This window comes from Lampetra planeri, chromosome 4 (genome assembly GCF_965212315.1).
Source record: "Lampetra planeri chromosome 4, kcLamPlan1.2.h2, whole genome shotgun sequence".
Classification (NCBI taxonomy): Eukaryota; Metazoa; Chordata; class Hyperoartia; order Petromyzontiformes; family Petromyzontidae; genus Lampetra; species Lampetra planeri.
Window position 1 is genome coordinate 11,071,227 of NC_136110.1, and position 20,824 is coordinate 11,092,050.

Consider the following 20,824-nt stretch of genomic DNA (forward strand, 5'->3'; position numbering starts at 1 on the left):
CATTTCTGTCAACAAGCACTTATTAAGGTCGATGCAGCACGCATGGAGGTATTCAAGCCCCCCCCCCACCCCATGACATACATGGCTCCCTTCCTTTATTTCTATTTGTTTAACTTCTTGTAAATACATTTTTAATTCTCTCATGAAACAACCAATAGACCAATAACGAATTGTACCCAAACCGAATGACCTATACAAGTAACATTTGTCTTGGCTTCTCTTCCATTTGAACAATATCCCGTGTGTTCCATGGGGTTGACATCCAACTCCACCACCACCCGTTCTCCTTCCCACTGGGTACATGGTCAGATTTACAAAGACGTTAAATGCATTTTAGCGACAACAATAACAACGTAACCACGAATCCAATGTTTTACATTTTAATCAAGATTACCCATTTCTCCAAAACGAAACAGATTTAGTATGAAATAGGAAACTTATATTTGTGCATTTGTCACCGTATATATTACAATATTAAGACTAATAAAAAAACATGTTAGTCCTTGCTGCCATGGTGCAATGGTTGGGACACTGGCAATCTGGAGGTCGTTGGGTCAATCTCACCGGCACGGCAGTCTCAACAACGCGTACATTTCTTAGAGCCCAGGACCAGGCTTGATATCACTCGCCACTCATGTTAGCCAAACAAAACGGGTCGCCAGGCTCGTAGCGCAGTGCATTAACTGCTACGTCACCACTCCCCCCCCCACCCAGGACACACCCGCACATTCACAAGATACAACAACGACACGCACACCAGAAGCCCACCAGGAAAAGCCCACAGCTGTGCAGCCATACCAAAGACAAAGATCCCCCGTTTAGCCTTAACAGACTGTTGGGAAAAGTGCTGTTAGCGAGCACCTATGAAGACCGGAATGGTACACGAGGAGGTGGGTGGCCAGCACCACGCCCGACCGCCTTTGTCTCCCCAGTTGCGATGTTTACACACCGCACCAGGTACTCATTGGAGGCTGAGTCGACCTAGGGGAGGCCCAGGACCGGTTCAGATAATCGTCACTGGTCTTGGCCATGAGCGGGAATCGAACCCAGGTAGCCAGGTTCATAGCGCAGCGTAGCGCTAACCACTACACTATCACTCCCCAGCCAGCTGTGGACGCCGCCTACCATTCCACGCGTGGGTGACAGAGGTTATACACACACACAAGGCTCTCCCTGTATATTGTATTGTGTGCTTTGTTTTGAGTTTAATTTACAGTTAAGTGTGCGTTTAGTGTGCACTGTTATTGTTTAATGGCGAGATGTTAACTACCTCGCCTGGTATACAGGAGGTCGTGGAATTCGATCCCTACCCTGACGCCTTGGAGTGTGCATGTCTCTCTCCCTGTGGTCGCGGGGATTCTTCTCCGGGTCCTCCGCTCATTCCCTCCACATTTAGAATCCACATCGCCCGTTTCAAGTATTTGGATGCTATAAATTTCCACATGATAAGCCACTTCGTTGCGCTATCATTTGTGATAGCCACGTGGCTTGTGAAAAAGAGCCGTCGAGCTCAGTGGATCTTACCTGGTAAAAATAAAAATAGTTTTAGTTGAGGTTTAGTGTAATCAGAGCCGCCACCATGTGGGACGTCTCAAACTTGTGGGCAGGGGGCCGTCACCAGCACACCACGGCCAAGCGGTGGTGGCTACGCACGCCCTGCAATCCAGCACTGTGGAGCTAGCGAGGGTTGGTGGAGCACAGAAATGTTGCTAAAATCCTTGCCCCGTGCAATTGAAACGTCGTAGTATGCTATTATTTAATTTATTATTTTATCTTTATACGTGACTTTACCGCAAAACCAAAGAGTAATCCCTGCAGTCACGAAAGCTCCAAATTAAGGTTGAGGAGGTGCCCGTACTCTGGCTCGCCAGGAGAAGGCAGTACCTCAAAGTTCACGGTAATATCGTCTGTCCCTTCTGCGTGGGATAAAGCGTTACCCCCTCGCACGGGCGGGTTTTCTCCGGCTGCTCCGGTTTCCTTCTACGCGTCGTATGAACACTCAATAATTCACTGATAACATCTTTATATATTGAGGACTGCAGAGCTTGGGAATTTTTTGGCACCGGCTGATAGGCTGGCTGTCTTCCAAGAAACTTGTCTGTAGTTGCGAGATGGAATTCGCATGTTTCAACACTATACATGAAATTAAACGTTGTATTTTAAACATTACAGCGTAACGTAAAAGTTAAATGCTGCCATAGCATTACAGTTACTGCATCGGACGTGAAATCCAGCATTTGCCAGTTCGATGCCACGGCACGGCCGTAGAAACGATGGGCAGCTTCCTTAAATACCCTTCGCCCTCGTGCCCACCCAGCAATATGAATGGGGGACAGCCACAGTAGTTTGGTGGGGTGAAAGTGTGGGTACTCCCAATGGCGGAGCCAGGATTTTCAGGTAGAGGGGGGAAACCCCTCCAGCAATGAAAAATGATAGAGGAGTTGTTAGTAAGGACTTGTCCCTTGCTTTTTATTCGACGTGTGTGCGGCGATGGTGCAGCCATCGATCGAGGGTCGAATTTGAACCGCGTTGTGTGATCAGCATTGCGCTCAGTGAAGGTGTTTGCCTTCAGGGAAGTCGTGTACTGAAAACGCAACTGCGCACAATTATGCGAGTCACATAACTGTTTTGCCGTTACTTATTTCCAACTATGGACTCAGACGATTGTCCTATCATCTCATAGAGTCCCTGGCACGTAATAATAATATACTACACAGTGGCAGTGGGGGTCGCAAAATGCCGATTTATTACTAATAAACCCCAATGATCCGATCGAAATCCCTAATTTCGATCCACCCCCCCCCCCCCCACTGGCTCTGCCAGTGGGTACTCCATCCTCTATCTAAGACACCTCCGTTAGCACGGTTAGCTACGTACTGTGCAAAAGAAGTTCAACATACATACATCTGGCCAGCGAGGAACAGTAGACCAAATTGTCTAGAGCTCCTTCCAGTTGGGGGGGGGGTGGCCCTGCTGCAAGCAATTGCAGGGTTGCACGTTTATTTTTTTCAGACAGCAATATTACGTGGTATAGTAGCGTACACTATAAGTAGACAACTTCATCAAATTTCATCGCTGTACCATCGTCCATTGTAAATCCATGAACACATTGAAAAAGGCCAAATCCCAGCCAGTATGTTATAAACTTTTACTATTCGTTTTTTTAAGGGATGTGAAATATCACCGTTGTTGCAAGCTAGAGAAACCAGCACGTAACCTGCCGTGCGTGCACACGATCAATCCTTTGTACACACCAATAATGAAGCGTTAGCTGAATGCACGTTTTAACGAACGCCCGCAATGCCAATGGGGAGCCTGAGATACAAATCTCACGAACCCTCTTCGACAAGGCGCCGGATATTGTTTTTAACAAATAGTACAGTATGCTTCCTTGTTTCCCCCTTTAGCACCTCGACAACTCCGGTGTTAACTGAACCACAACTGGGGACTGACTCCCAACACGTATTTATAGAGCAATCTTTTTTTTTTCAAATCACAGGTACATTGCTTCCAAAGGCAGTTTTTGAGTTAAACTTGGCAAAGTGACACTTTGCAAAAAGGCATAAACACACTTTAGCTGTCAGCTAGTTCACAGCGATGAAACATGAAATAGGTGTTACCCTTTCTGGCAATAAACAGGGTGTTAAGATTTTCAAACACCAAATAGAAACCTTTTTCAAGGCATCGAGTCTGCATTAACCACACATACTTGTGGTGAACATGCAAACAGACACGCTCTGGTAATGTACGCATTGGCTTTGAAACTGATTGGCCTACACCAGAGACAGCCTTCGATATGGCCTAGTCTCACCACCAGTGTCAGACCAGAGAACGCCAAAAGCCGAAGAGTACAATGCAAGTATCAGAATACTATATTCTTAAAGTCACATAGATAGAAAAAATTAAAGTAAATAAAATATTTTATTTTATTTAATATTTACTTAACTTTACTTTACTAGTAAATAAAATATTTGATTTGATTAACTTTTCTTTTATTTACTTTTATTTTTTCTATCTACGTGACTTTACCGAAAGATCCAAAGAATATGAACCCCTGCAGTCACAAAAGTTTTAAGTCAAAATTTATCAGAAGACTCATAGCTCGGGTTGAGCAGCTATATCTATGGGACCTTCTTGCCAGTATGCAAAATGATGAAAAATAAGAATATGTTTTACCCTTTCTGGCAATAAAATAGTTGAAATACCTATTCTTATTTGTCATCAAGCTAGTTTACGTTTACACGACGCATCCTGTAGGCATAACAAGTGGAAAGTGAGTCAGGCGTTCCAAGACACGAAAGGGAAACGGGGGGGGGGGGCGCACGAGATGTAAAAAAATGTATTCGGTTGCAGAATTTCTCTCCGTGCATAAGTGCCGTGCGATTCTAGACAATCGGTGGTCACGCGCGCGTTTCTAGAACCAAACGGACGAATAAATAAAAACCTCCCACCGACCCAACACCGTTGAATACTTAAGCAAACCTACTGTAGCTTTTACGTATCGTGAATATAAAATGCCAAAGGACGGTTTGCGAAAACCAAAAAAACATACACATTAAGAAGTTGTCGGTCCTCTTTTGTTTACAGGGCCCATGCCATAGCAATGTGGTGGACTCCACGATTCGCCACCACAGAGGCAAAGGCATACAAAAGCACCCGGGTATTAACGGAGGACCAATTACTGGAGGGCAACGACTTCAAGTAATGTGAGAGTTGGCGAAGAATGCGTTCAACAGTGCGACTTGGAAGCCAATGAGCCTAAATGCTTTTTTATCACGAGCAGCTGGGGGGGGGGGGGTACCAGGGGTGACTTTAAATTGCACTGTTTATGTCATTCAAACAATATTCGTCCGAGTCTCAAAAAACGAGTTGTAAAAAAGTGTGAGTGTTAACAATTTATGCCCCGCATTAAACAATCCGTCAATAGGATCCATTCATACAAATTATGTCACCGCAGCTATGCATCCTGTACACTGTGACGGCGCGGAGGTCTCACCTCACTTCCGCGATTGGGAATTCACTTTACCAAACTATCGATTTGCGCACACGCGCGTGCTTCGCCTACGTCAGCAAATCTTTCAGAGAGACCGCAAGAGTAAGATTGGTAAACTGCAAAACAATCTGCCCCAATGTAATCTCCACGAGTTTACTAAACAGTGCACACGTACGGCCGATTATCAACACAAAGCGACTGTAGCTTTTCCGTATCATAAATATTAAATGCCAAATGGCAGAGAGGCTGGTTGCGAACACAAAAACTAAATATTACACGAATTAAGGAAGGTCCTTTTGTTTACAGGGCCCATGCCATAGCAACGTGGAGACTCCCACGACTGACCATCAATGATAAATTTACCATCATCATCATCATTCTCCATGATCAATCCAATGCCGCATGAAGGTCTCCCTGCATGCCATGTGGGTCATGAGGAATGTTTGACCATAGTTCGCAACGCTAGTCCTTGTGGGTTGGCGAAGACCGACAGCAGATCAGTAGAGGCGTATGAATACAGAATGACAATGGATTTGGACGCACTGCACCATCCAGGGCCCTTGATGTCGCCGAATCTGTACCCCCCCCCCCCGAGCGGATACCGACCTTGTCCAGTCTACATACATAAAAAATGAGATCTTTGCCTCCGTGTGTAGTTTAGACCTTTGTTGTACGCATGTTGAACTTATTCTGCACCGTACGTCGCCAGCCGTGCAAATAGGAGGTGCTAAAAAGTGATTTGACACTACCAGGATGTCTCTCACTACGAGCATGCCTTTAAAGTAGTATATATCACATTGTAAGATGAAATAAATAGTACACCACGCATGAATCAAACTTTAAATCAAAACATCTCAAAAGGCTTTTACCAAAAGAAGTCAGGGCAGACACATTAGTGGGAATTCATAGCAAGCTTTAAATGGTTAACATAACAGCATGCCTTTTTTAAAATATAATAACAAAGAATATTACATTTCAGACATTTTGCGTACATTCCATTTCCAAAAAAAATGTAACCGATCATTTTATTTTTTGAACAGGACGCCCAGCAAATGATGTTTTTAATCAGTCCTACAATCAGCGCTTCAAAGTTTAATTTTTAAAATAAAATAAAATTAGTCCTCATCAATCAGAAATATAAACCATCACCGTTATGCCCCACTGTGTTTCCGAAAAAGCTTAAAAAGATTACATTGTTAACACAAAAGCAATCAGATGAAGAGTCATATTTCAAAAACGTGTTAACGTTATATCAGTTGAAATGCCAAGGGCACATTTCGAAGCAATACGTTATGCTCATTTACCATATCAAGATGATGGACTATACAAAGTTTTCTGTTAAATATTTATTTAACACGGCAAATCATCATAAATATTTTAATAAGTATTGTCTTAAATATATAGAAATACTGAATATGAATTGATGCCTCAATTGTATCAAAAATTTTGAACGGGATATTCTGCACAATCTGGCATCTTGTGAGATGGCTAACCAGTACACAGTTTTGGAGAGTATAAACTAACAAAGTATTGCGTTAACATCAATCGGACATTTCTCTGCAATTTAAGAATATGAAAATTAACAGATGTGGCAGGGTGGCTGAACGGGCCTCACAATGGCTGTGTCACAGAACTGAGCAAACTCTGCCCTCGAGTCTGGGTTTCTGCAACGCATGGGTTCAATCCTTATCAAGCACAGTGAGTTGTTAATGGTCACAGCCTCTTCAGGGTATGCCGAGACCGCGCGTACAAGTATCCACCCTCCAGGGCCAAACCCTAGGGGTCTCTCCTGGCAAAGTCCCAATATATAGGAAGCCACTGGAGTTTATGCACTTTTAATGTATCCATGTACCATACATAGCCAACCGTGCTAATCGTAGGTGCGGGGGAAGGACAAACTAAACACAAAAAGTAGTCCTAAAGAAATTATTTTCAATCTAGATTTAACAGTGCAGATAGCTCTCGTGGGCTTCCTAATATCGAAAGATTGAAAATGCATTTCTTTAGAACTGCTTTTTGTGTTTAGTTTGTTGTCCTTCCCCCGCACCTCCGATTAGCACGGTTGGCCACGTACGGTACCAAAGAAGTTCAACATACACACAACATAGTGAGCTCCCTTCCTGGGAGTCCCTTCCTGGCATAGTGCCCAAGCGAGTCTCCCTTTCTATTCCCCGAGTCTCTCGACAGTGGCGGTCAACCCGATGCAGCCACGGGGCCTGTGGTGGGCCCGTCAGCCTCATCCTCCTGCCCCACAAGGTTCTCTCGCTCAGGGAACCTCTTGGGAAGGGTCAAGCACGGGCAAGCGAGAGAGGAGCCACACGCCCCGAGCAACAAACACGAAATCAAATTTGGTGGTTTCCTCAAATAAACACACAAATCCAGCCCTGAGGACTCGAACATTTGTTTGGTTGCATGCGATAAACGCAGGTTAGCACCGTTTCGTGTTGAAATAAAGAGGGCCTACAGCAGTGACCTCAGAGGCGGACCTGTGATGTCATCTTCCACAGCACAATGTGACATTTCGAGGGAAATGTCAATACTCGGACTTCGCAATTGTTAAAAAAAAATAAAGAGCAATGTTTAAAGTGCAATTGTGTTAAAGCTGTGAAAAATGTCTGAAGCAGAAAGGAAGACGTGAAACATAATCTATTCCTATATTCACAATACATCCATAGAATTGTGGAAACATATTGTTAATCATGTATGTAAATTACACGCTCAATGGAGTGAAAGCAACTTTACAAATTGTATTGAACAAATGATAAGCAATACAAATAAGAGAGAAAAAAAAGAAAAAAAATTGATTCTCAAATCGAATTGCAACCCAAACGTTAGACAAATTCCTGGAACGGCTGAGAGGAAAACTGGAATCGTAACATGCAGCATGAACAACAGTGCAGTACCTGGGGCTTGCCTCATACCTTCTGGGTCGTATAATCTCTTGATTTTGCAAGAACACAAACGCTGCCTCAAGTATTTCATTTTCATATTCTTGGTTCTTTCGGTAAAGTCACGTAGAAGGGAAATAATGAAATAATAAAAATGAAACATAATAAAATTCTCACGACGTTTCGGCCACAACGCAATAGGACGCTGTCTTTCCGACAGCTCTGTTCTTCCCCTGAGGACGGCTGCTTGCGTTGTGGTCGAAACGTCGTGAGAATTTAATGTTTCATTTTATTATTTTATTTTATTATTTCCCTTCTACGTGACTTTACCGAAAGAACCAAGAATATGAATCCTTGCAGTCACGAAAGCTTTAAATATAAATTAATTTCATTTTCGCTTATCAAACGCCAATCGACCTCGACCATTAAGATTTCATTAGGGCCGCTTTCCATGAAAGTAACCAGGTGAATCGTTGGGCTCAAAAGAACATTAGATTTATTTTCCGTAAGCAACAAATGCACAGACAGCCCACCTGTTCTGCAGTGAATAACCTCCCCCCCCCCAACGATCCAATGCCTCTAAAATAGCTCCTTTGATCAAACCCAATCACAGTCCTTTTCGTATTTACTGCCGTTTGTTTTTAACTCTCCACTTTTTAAAATAATATCAAACCTCTCCGTTAACATCCCACCGACAAAACCGCCGCTGTTTAAAAGAGTAAACGTGGTCGCAATTACGAGGAACTGTTTTCGCGATTATGTTGTTCCAATTAAAACTACAAAGAGCAGATCATTTTGGGGCAAGGTGTGGGTGCTATTTCATCTCAAGCAATTATTACGAAAAAATAAGGACATACACAAGGAGACCAATGCAGCCTAAATGAAGTTCAACAATTTACAAATTCCCTCCCCAAGTGAAATAAACCGACGTTTGTGGGGCAGGTTTCATTTTATTTAAACGTGACACTAAGTTTAGATACAACATTATTGCAAATCATAAGTGCAATTATTCCTGTACTCGCCAAGGAATAAAGTGCCCTATTTATTTTAAATCGCATATCGACTTAAAATAGATTAAAATTCTGAGTCACATCATTTGATAGGGGTAGCCAACATGTCAAAACTGCATTTTTTTGTTTCAAACAAATCGGTGAAATTCAAGGTAATTTTGTTAAACCAGCTGAGAACTCAAGAGGCCGGTTAAATCCCGATGATAAAAGATTTTAATCTTGCTCGACTCTAAACCCATAAAATGAAGGGCACGCCAGTAGTACGCATTTCATGCTGCTCCAACATTCTCTATTGAAACATAAACGTGCGCATCTCCGTGGTTTTATTTACCGAATTAACATTTTAGCTCACTGTACTTCTTTTGTTTCAGAATATACATGTTGTAATAACAAGTTCCTGTATTTATACAACATTTTATAGACTATCCGGTCTGCTGGCACGACGCTAGAGCGAGCGGCTCGCAATCGGAAGGTTCGCGAGTTCATCTCCTTGTTGAGGGTTTAACTCAGCCCATCATCCCTCCCGGGTTGTTAAAGTACGTACCACTTTGTCGACACATTAACAGTGGTTGTGCTACGATTTTCAACGACTGGTCGAGGGTTGTAAATGGCACATAGAACACTGCCTCAATGCCCATTTGAGCACTAAAGTACTTTGACTCGTTTTGACTATTTTCTAGATAATAACCAAACCACATTACACACATTGCAATTTGTTGAAAATAAACGTTACATATATTCACCGACCCAAATGAAGCAATACAATCTAAATTTTAGAAAAAAATATGAAATAACTTAATTAGAGCAGTTAAAAAAACTGTACACATGTAACAATTTGCTGCAGGGTATTCCTTTTGAAGCAATAAATAAATATCTTTCTGACCAAAGGCAAAATAAGCTAATTGAATGCTGAAAAAAGGCACACGCGAGAATAAACAAATGCTTTTGTTGAGTTTAATTAAGTTTTTTTTTCATCTTTTCGTTCCACTAAAATAAAGAAGTTTTTTTTTCCAACAACAAAAAATTATGATGAAAGGTTGCTACATTTCCCGTGGTTTGACTGCGATCCGGGGACACTGAATGGACATGCGGCTGAAACAACACCAGCACCGATGGCCCTCCGCTCCCGTGTGCAACGTTCTCTGGTCTAACACCGGTGAGACAAGGCGATAAAAAGAAGGCTTTCTCTGAGCTTGTTTGTCTGCATGTTTTAGCCACGCGTGATTACAGCGCGGACTTGATGCCTTGCAATAGGGGGGCTCTGACAACAATCACTCCGAGAAATGTTGCTCAGTTTACCAAATGCCAAGTACATGATGCTGTGATCGAAGACCCTTTGTTTTTAAAACAAATGATCTTATCACAATGCGTACAAGGTAACCTTGTACGGGTTTTTATAATAAAAAAAACACGACGTTGTTTGGTGGCTCAAGGGACTAATGCCCGTGTCAGAACATCGCGCCAGCAATGTTCAGATGCTAGGTTTGAGTTGGGATTTCAGCCACTGATGAGTAAACTGGGCTCTCTAGTTTAGAGATGACATACTAGGCCAAGTCACCATTGACTCCCCAAAAAAGACCCATCAAAGGAACTTGTTTTTTCACTTGATTTCGCAAATTATAGATCAGAGCACGACACATTTTCGCGCAATTGGCATGGGGCACATTTATCTCTTCAGACCACCTCGTGTGGATAAGCAGCCGCTGAGATGACCTAAGACGTTCGAGCACCGCACTCCATTTTCGTGGCCGAGCTGCCCGGCTCTCCGACGCATGTTTTGGGGTCGTAGCACGAGATGTTGGGCATGACGTGCGACGTTTCGCTCCAGGTGCTGGGTAGCAGCTACCGTTTCGGGAAATGCATTAAATTCTTGAAGCTCCCGGCAAGCAGAGTGAAACATCAGACACCATGCCGAACAACACGTGGTACAACCTGAAAACATATCGTAGGCCTAAATGCCACAAATAACCTAAATAATTGAGATGTATGCAAATTGGAAAGCTAAGACACAAACATATCACTTTGCGTTTCAGCTAAAAACGTCAACAAATTAGAAATGGCCGCTTCAAATACTGATATCTGCCATAAATGTTCTCACTAAACAGCTCCTGGGATGCTCATTAAAACAATGATTCCAATTGGCTGGGATTGGATCCACTGGTTTCCCTCCTGTGGCCAACTAGATGGTGAACAATGAATTTCAGCCTCTCGTGCACCAAATCTCAAGACGCAGAGTGGCTTCACGTCGCTCGAGCTTGGGGGAGTGAAGCTCCTCTCATCTGTACACCTGTTAACCGGTAACGCTATCATCTGCGCCACTAGCATCGATCCCCGCAAAATCCCTTAACCTGTCCCGACAGATAATGCTTCGTGTTATCTGCACCTTTCCACGGATAAGAGGAGTATCCCAAAAGCGATGACAAATTCGTTCGATAATTATCCATGCTTATCCACATGTACAGCATGCATAAAAGTCAGTAATCGCCACATTAATTACCCGGAGATTATATGACGGTTAATCGTGTAGATTTTCCTTCGGCAACCACTCCGACACAACCGATGTGGAGCACATCCTTTTGGCACCATTGAGCACATTGGCACGAGACAGAGGAAAGTAGAAACAAAGGACAACATGTGCAGTGACCGACGGGCTGTCTGCCCATGGATCGTTGTGTGACGAGAATCACTCCGTTGTGAGTACCGACCACTGGCCATCACCCATCCTCGCGATGATGCGTCCTGCCCAACCCCACTGTCTTCTCACAGCGTTCAATATGACGTCTGCAACTTGCGAATCTCCACTAATCCATGTGCTGCTATTTCCGTCTCTCAGTGCAACTCCAAGAACGCCATGCTGTGCTTCTTTGCACGTATTTTCGGATTTGTTCAACGTTCTTTGTCAATGTCCATGCCTCCCACCCATATGTCCGATCAGCACGGTTGGCTATGTACGGTGTGAAAGAAGTTCAGCATACATACATAACAATTGATATGCACTGTTATCATAAACGTTCTTAATTAGGCACACTGGCACAACAGTTATAAAGGGTGGATAGGGATTAAAATAATATGAAGAGGCAGATGGGAGTGGGTTGTGATGATTGGAAAACTGAACTCAATAATGAAAGTAAATAAATATATACAAAGAAAAAGATCCCCCGTATAGCCTTAACAGACTGTGGGGCACGTGCTATTAGTGAACGAACACCTATGAAGGCCAGCACAGCACTTGAGGGGGTGGGTGGCCAGCACCACGCCCGACCGCCTTTGTCTCCCCAGGGCAATGTTTACACACCGCACCAGGTACTCATTTGAGGCTGAGTTGACCAGGGGGAGGCCCAGAACCGGTTCAAATAATCGTCACTGGTGTTGGCCGTGAGCGGGAATCGAACTCGGGGTGTGTCAGGTTCGTAGCGCACCAGCGCTAACCGCTACACTGCCACTCCCCACTATATATACAAACATCCCCCACTTAGCCTTAACAGACTGTAGGGGCAAGTGCTGTTAGCGAGCACCTATGAAGGTCGGCACGGCACACGAGGGGGTGGGTGGCCAACACCACGCCTGGCCGCCTTTGTCTCCCTAATGACGGTGTTTACACATCGCACCATGTACTCATTTGAGGCTGAGTCGACCTAGGGGAGGCCCAGGACCGGTTCAGATAATCGTCACTGGTGTTGGCTGTGAGCGGGAATCGAACCTGGGTCGCCAGGTTCATAGCGCAGCGCGCTAACCACTACACCACCGCTCCCCCATCTATATATACACACACATACACCTGCAGACTCGAAATCGGTAGTTTCCCTCTGATGCAGGACACAAAACAATAGTTATGGGGCTGTACCTAGCACAGTGCACAACACATTACAGTGTCACTGACTTTGATACAAACATGTGCAACTCTTTCCAGCAGGGCAAGGAGTTTGTGGTTATAATGAAAGCGGGTTTTTAAAATATTTTTTATGACTTCATCTATCGTGAATTGTGAACCTTTTCATGCGTTAGGTGTAGGATCATCAGCCGGGTTTGACAATCAGCCGTTCGCTCCTCGCTTAGCACTACATTTCCTTCCACAAAATTATGCCTCCTGCTGGTATTGGCTGACATTTCCCCTTGGAGGCAAATGAGTTGTTATTGTGAATTGCGCTGCAGACACTCGAACGGCAACAATTAACAAGCCGCCACACGCACAGCCATACCTGAGCCGCGGCAAAAACGCGTCGTGACAACTCGTGGGAGATGATGGGAAGATGCAACAATACACGCGAATTAAATAAATATGCGTATCATCACACATTTCTCAGAAAGCCACAACTTGCTCAATGATCCAGTGGGGAAGTGCTCAGCTCTCCTGGCAGCCCTGAGGCAATGACAAAAATTTCACATTCCTGTGACAGCCACCAGTTTCTCCATCTATAATAATAATAGTTTACATTTGTAAGCCACATTTAATCCATAAATCGCAATGTGTCGCCGCGTATGGAAAGGAGGAAATAAACAGAACCTGCAGGGTAAACGGCCAGGACTAGGGAAAAAAGGGTTTAAAGACCAATTTAAAGAAGTGAGTTTTCAAGACAGACTTAAACAATAGCTCTCACGACTCTCATTGTCTTATTAGCTAATGCACAGCATTGTTCAAGAGTCTGGGAGCTGCACAGTGCCGAAAGCCTGATGACCCCTGCAGGTACAGAGCCTTGTCCTCGAAGAACTTAGCAGAAGGCGATCCGAAGACGAGGGACCATCGTTGTGAGTAAAAAAAGAATTTGATCAGTTCCCGCAAATATTGTGGAGTTAACCCATTGTGAGCCTTGTAGATCAGCAGAAGGATCTCATAGTCCACTCGATACTTGACTGGTAGCCAATGAATGCATTGACAAAGAGAGCGGGTTGTATGATGCGCTGCTCACTCTAGCAGCCGCGTTCTGAACGGTGCTCAAGTCTACCCACCACATCACTGGGAATCCCGAACAGCGATGCCTTGGGAACGGGAATGGCGGTGCGGTGGTTAGCACACCGCGCTATACGCACAGTTGACCTACATTCAATTCCCAGTCGTGGCTAGGACTAGTAGAGCTTTTTAAAGTCGATTTTTTTTTTATTCTGACCTTCAAAACTCCAACAGCTACTTCAATTGCAGCTATCACAAGTGGAGAAAAGAGGAAAAATTTGATATTGATCTCAGATCACTCTGTCATTGGATCACTTGTAGCCGAATAACTTAGAAAACTGAAGGATAAAATCCACATCCACATTTGGGTGTTGACATGCACTCGAGGAAATTCAACCTCGGAAAGATCAAAGTTTGACCGAGAAAGGTCAAACTCTGGCTTTGAAATTAAGACCACGCCCAGTGTCAAGATGCCTCCTCCATCCTGTAACCTTAGCACGTGGTCTCGATACATGCAATTTTGTTGCTGCAAAATGCTCTTAAAACGTCCTCATAAAAGGACCCTTTCTCAAAAAAGTCTTGCCTCTGCAATTCCATTCTAATGTTCGCCATCATCAGCCATGGTTCATCCGCTGCTGGATGAAGACCTTCCTGTGCCATGTGTTGATTTCATTCTAAGGGGATCCATGGATCCAGTCCAAACATTTTTACTTGTTGGTACCAGCCTGAAATGGCAAATCATGAGTGGTATCAACGCGTTTAAATCGCTTACGAAAACAATTGATGCAATAACCTTATTAAATACAGACAGTATGCTTTCAAATAATCCGCACTTGAAAGCCACATACAAAATTGGAGGCCAATGATTTTGCTATTTCTTGCTAAACAAATGGGTCCCTTGGAAAATTAAAGTATGAGTGACAAAATTCGATACTGCGCATTCACCAACAGTGGTTGCACGCTCATCAGTGGCGACGTGCAGCAGCTGTGAGTATTTATTGGGCATGCCCTTTGAAACAGGAGATGGCTGTTTTTTAAGGACTTTATTTTCGTCCCATGAAGTGCACCGGTTAAATACAGGAAAAGGAAAAACTTAAACCCACAAACAAAAAGCCATTCCCACTCATTGACACCAGGGGGTGACAAGCTCGCAAAGAATACAGTGGAGAATGCAAGTGCCATCTTGAAAAGTATGCACGCGGCATATTAGAGGGCATGTTCCAAAAGTGCCCGCACGCTCTTTTGATGAGACATGCACAGTGCTCATGTCCATTAGAAGTCCTGAACTGGTGGGGTGTAAATTCCACATTCCTACGACGGGGACCGGTCTCTCCAAAGAAAAATCGCACACTTTTCACGAAGGGCTGCAGACTCTTTTTCTTGACCACGAAGGTTTGACAGAGCCCCAAGTTGACCCTGGTCAGGAATTAATTTTACGTTGAACTTCTTTCGCACAGTACATAACCAATCGTGCAAATCATAGGTGCGGGGGAAGGACAACAAACTAAACACAAAAAGCAGTTCTAAAGAAACGAGTTTTCAATCTAGAGTATTTAAAAGTGCATTGCACCAGTGGCTGCCTAATAACGGATGAAAGAGCGTTCCAAACGGCTACAGAAGCGCATCTGAAAGCACGCGACGCAGTGACCTTTTTTGTTTGATGGTTAGCCAGAAGCTGCTGCGAGGATGACAACCGGAAGCCATTGCAGCTTGGCAAGCACAAAGCCAAGTGTAGAGAATCTAGTATTCCACCAAATAATCTCTCTACATTGTGTCACTTAAGACTACAGAAGCTAAAATTATAAGAATGCTAAACGCACAAATCCACGGAGAAATAAACACCATTCATTTACTCCTATGGAAAACTTAAAACCTTCACTCCCACGCCTCCCAGAAGAGCACGTGTATAATTATCAGTACCCAAGCCATATTATTTTTCCCCCCAGTACATTTAATTGCGCATTTTGAAAGAGACATTATTTTTATGACTTCCCATTTTGCTAAACGCGTCTCATTTTGGATAAGTTTTCCACTGTATTCCAAGAATCTTACCAAGTATGAATAAATAATAAATACGGGCTCATTCTTTTAGCTATAAATGACAAAACAGAACTGGTGAGTTCATACAAAAACAGGATGATTCATCCTTTACACAAACAAGAAAAGATGACACACAGCAAAGCTGGTAATCTAGTGCAAATTAAACAGACAACTGATTTAAACAAAAACGAACGTAACAAATATCAAAAACAGCAGCAGTAGCCACCCCGCATGGTCCCGCTATAACCATCTTTATAAACTTGTGGTGGAAATTAGTATTTTCCACGACAAGTAGCAGTCTGTGCATAAACCATCATGCAAAATCCAGTCATCCTCGCAGCTGCTTTTGGATAACCATAAAAAAAAGACGGGCACTGCATCGCGGCGCTTTGAAGATGCGCTTCTGTGGCCTTCTGGAATGCTCTTCCTTCTGATATTAGGAATCCACTGGAGTATGTATTTTAAATATAGATTGAAAACTAATACTTTAGAACTTATTTTTGTGTTTAGTTTGTTGTCCTTCACCTGCACCTCCAATCAGCATGGTTGGCTACAGTGGGGAAGAAGTTCAACATACATATTACATGTAAACAAAACCACTGCTGATGTTCTACAAAGTGGTATGACTTCAACCCTGAAGCGATGATAACCCTCCCCCACTGGTGGCTAATAGTTGAATAAAACCAGCCAATTGTGACAATTTTTACCACGATTATCAAAATAAAGGGTAATTTTTGGGTTAGACCGCGTAAATATAAATGTGTCGTTAAACCCACCACCACCCGACACACAGCCAATTAGTAAGGTTTTTCACGTGAACAAAACATGGCGATTAGTTACTAGTTCAGCACACCGGTGTATTGGAGAATATTTACGCGATTTAACCCAAAATAAAAACCCTTTATTACGGACAACATTGGTCGCGAAAACCTACGACGCGTTAAACATGACCGCAATTGTTATTTCTCGAGAGCCGTATGCAAACTAGAAGGCGCGAGCAACAGGGGGGTTCGCGGTTACCTGCTGGCGGCTCCGCGCAGTCGCAGTCCTTGGCGGCGTCCTGCGTCTCGCCGGCCGCGGTGGAGGCGCTCTGAGTGGTGGCAGCGCTCTGGGCGGTGGCGGCGGCGCTCTGGGCGGTGGTGGCGGCGCTCTGGGCGGTGGTGGCGCTCTGGGCGGTGGTGGCGGCGCTCTGGGCGGTGGTGGCGGCGCTCTGGGCGGTGGAGGCGCTCTGGGCGGTGGCGGCGCTCTGGCTGCGCGTGCCGACGGCGCCGCGGGGAGGCTGCTCCCGCGTGCCCGAGCGGCCCCGCTTGGCGCGCTGGGACGCCGCGTTGCCCAGCGGGTCGGAGTCTCGCGGCGGCGACGTCGGCGAAGTCGGCGAAGTCGGCGAAGTCGGCGGCGACGTCGGCGGCGGTGGTGGCGACGTCGGCGTGGGGTGGGGGACGTCAGCGCCGGGCGCCACCAGCCCGCGCGTCCAGCCGCTGGGCTCGGCGTAGGACACCCACCGCACGAGCTCCAGCAGGCCGAGCGCCACGTCCTCCTCGGCCGCTATAAGCTCGTCCTGCAGGCAGAGGACACACGAGGGGGGCGTAATTTTCAACGTCATCGCGACCCATCGCCAGCACCGCCAACACCATGAGTTCTATCATCGTCGTTGTTATGGAGACTCATCATCAATGCCACTGTCACTGATGTATCACCAGCACCACCATGAGCTCCATCATCACCATCGTTATGGCGACTCATCATCAATATCATTATAACTAATACATAACCAGCACCACCACCACGAGTTCCATCATCGTCGTTACTCATAATGAATGTCACTGTCACTAACGCATCATCATCATCCATGGCATCGTCAGGACTGAAAATGAATGTAGTAAGGAATATTGCACAAGCTGGACCATCGCCATAGTGGGTTCCATAATGATCATTATTATCTACATCTTCATCACGATGCATCACCAATATCACGCACAAATGAATATTCATCCGTGGCGGCATCATCACCATCATTGTCATTGAAGTGTCTCCCAAATGAGTAAAGGGACAGGGCACATCACCACTCATGTGCAATTAAAATCTTTAGTGAAAATTTGCATTTTCCACGACAAGTATCAGTCTGCCCATGGAACAACCACTGGTGATGTTACACTAAGTGTTACTACTTTATCGACCCTGAAGAGATGACAACACCCTCCCATACAAGTGGCCAATAGTAGAATAAAACATTCAATTACTCCTACTCTTTGGGTCTTTCGGTAAAGTCACGTAGATAGAAAAATAGTAAAAAAATCATGACGTTTCAATCGCAACACAAGCAATCGTCATCAGGTGAAAAAAATATAGCGCTCTATTTTTTCACATGACCGCGATTCCTGCAGTCACGAAAGCTTTAAGTCAAGATTCAATTACTCGTAATCTTCGAGTACCACCGGCTGATCACGATCATTATTACCATGATTAACGGCAACTATACAGCGTGAAAATACTGCCCGTCACCCGTCGCAATTCCCTTAATGACAAACATCATCAATAACAACATCACGATTGATGCGTCAGATTAATGATAACTGCCATTACAACATGCACATTATTATAATCGTAGCCATTATTATCTTACACATATAACTAGCTTGGTTGCCCATCCAAGGACGGGTATATATTCTGGTAAATCGGAAATATTAAATAGAGGAATTGTTCAGCTCATGATTATTAATGAGGGGGGTTTGCACCATGTGGAGTGACTTCACCAGCTAATGGTTATTGGGGAGGGGTGCGGCATGTGGAGTGACTTCACCCCCTCATGGTTATTGGGGAGGGGTGCGGCATGAGGAGTGACATCACCCCATCATGGTTATTGGGGAGGGGTGCGGCATGTAGAGTGCCGTCACTTGCTCATGATTCTTCATGGAGGGGGAGGCTCATGTGGAGTGACGTCACGCGCGGGACACACACATTCTTGGCTTATTATACGAGTAACGGGCGACGTTTTTCAGAGCTTGAAGAAGTGCCATTGTCAGAAACGTCGCCTATTATATATATTGCCTGATAAGGCGGTGTTATTGACAATGTGTTTAGTTATTTTGTGCTTGTGCACCACTGCCAATGCAGCATTACCAAATAACGTGCTATCTATACGATCGGCATCGTCATCACTTTGCTTATTGATGTCACCATCACAATCGGTGTCATTCTTTACTCTCATTCTCGTTATTCGGGGGGAATTTTTTTTTTATAAATGCTGTTGCGGGCAAAACACTAGCAACGGAAAGGCTATATTTTTCGATTTAAAGCTTTCGTGACTGCAGGGATTCATCTTCTTGGTTCTTTCGGTAAAGTCACGTAGAAGGGAAGTAATAAAATAATAAAAATAAAACATAATAAAATAATTCTCACGACGTTTTGGCCACAACGCAAGCAGCCATCCTCAGGTGAAGACCAGGTCTGTCCCCCTTCTACGTGACTTTACCGAAAGAACCAAGAAGAGGCTATATTTTATTTAAGTGCGAAACAGCACTTATCTATTTATACATGTGACAAGCTGAAACCAGACCGGAGTTGATATCTTAGTAGATAAGACAGCAAAAGTCGTTGTGTCCATCCCATAGGTGCGTGGCTGCATGGGTCCCCCCCCACCCCGCATCCACGTTTAACATTTCAGAATTTGTATATATTACCCTGGAGCATGCAAACCAAACCGACCGCCCGATTACGTTCAGGTGTTCACTCCCTGGCGACCCAACTGACTACCTGATGAAGTCGATTTGCTACCAGATAAAGCATTACATTTCAGAATAATGTGGGCATGTGAGGTTTTGCTTCTTTGCTATTGCATAAGCTTAGGATGCTCACCATTTGCCAAGGACAAACCTGTTTGACTGGATAACAACTTGACTGCATGGCATGGACATTGCTGGATAACTGAACAGAAATTAAATGCCTCATGGGATAGGCCATATCGACTGCCAGGCTACGTATACATTACATGCATATTGACTAATGTTTTGAGTGTTCTTTATACCAAGAAAAGATGCAGCCACACTTGGCCAGCTACACAGTGGGGCAAGTCTCAGGCTGGCAGTCCTCTCTATGCCATTCTACTAATGAAACAATGAATGTCAAAACCGATCCAGAGTTGTCTTGTGTTAAAACGGTGCTTTGTGGCGTCCTCTGGTCTAGCACCGTTTGAGGCGAGGTTCAAAAGAAAGATGTCTCTGGTGTGGACCAATCAGTTTTCAGGACAATGCATATATTGTCAGTGTGTTTTTTGTTTGAATTCTGATCACAAGTTTTGTGGTTAATGCAGACATGATTCCTTGTAAAAAGGTTTAAATTTTGTTGCCAGAGAAAAGGGGAAAAAAAACTATTATTTAAAAAAAAAACTCTATGTGTGGGCTCTGCCCTTTGCCTCTTTAGGTGCTGCCCTGCTATTCATTAGGCCACCCCTTACTGGAAATCTGTGAGAAAGACCTTTATAGCTCATTGGATTCCTCCAGTATAAATTCATATTCTGAGGTCCCACCCCTTCCTGATTTGCTAATGATTCCCCGAGTTACTTCTCAACAGCTGTGTGAATACCGTGAGAGCGACGGCTCCGTGTCTAACAGAGCCAAGTTGTTAAATCTCTATATAAAAGTCAAAATTTGTCTGGCTTTGTGGCCGGGTTTGTGCGTGGGTTTGTTTGTGTGTTCGCGCGCTTGCCAAGCATTTCGCTCTCCAACGGTGGGGTTTACGTAAAATAAAAATAGCCAGGTACCACGCCGTAAGCCCCGCCGTGAGCAAGCGCGATTCCTATTTCACATCCGTCAACTTTAAATTAGTTTAATTAGCGATTTAGTGCGATTTCTGCGAGCTTTCTTTTTTATTTATTTATGACGCGTGCACGACCATACCAACTCGCGTGCCTTTGGTGGGGAGGGCGGCCCATGCCAAGTCGCACGCCTTCGGTGGGAGTGAGGGGGACATTTTCTTTCACATTAATGCTATAAAAATACAATAAACG

At 44.4% G+C, this 20,824-nt stretch overlaps 1 protein-coding gene across 3 annotated transcripts in view; it reads right to left on the minus strand.

Moving 5' to 3' along the window:
• The window catches only part of LOC144717691 (uncharacterized), a 131,310-nt gene that overhangs the window by 35,988 nt on the left and 74,498 nt on the right, over nucleotides 1-20,824 (minus strand). For all 3 annotated transcript variants that reach the window (XM_078593244.1, XM_078593243.1, XM_078593245.1), the window contains one exon: nucleotides 16,840-17,377. In XM_078593244.1, coding sequence (XP_078449370.1) covers nucleotides 16,840-17,377 — 538 coding nt within the window. The remainder of the gene's footprint in view (nucleotides 1-16,839; nucleotides 17,378-20,824) is intronic.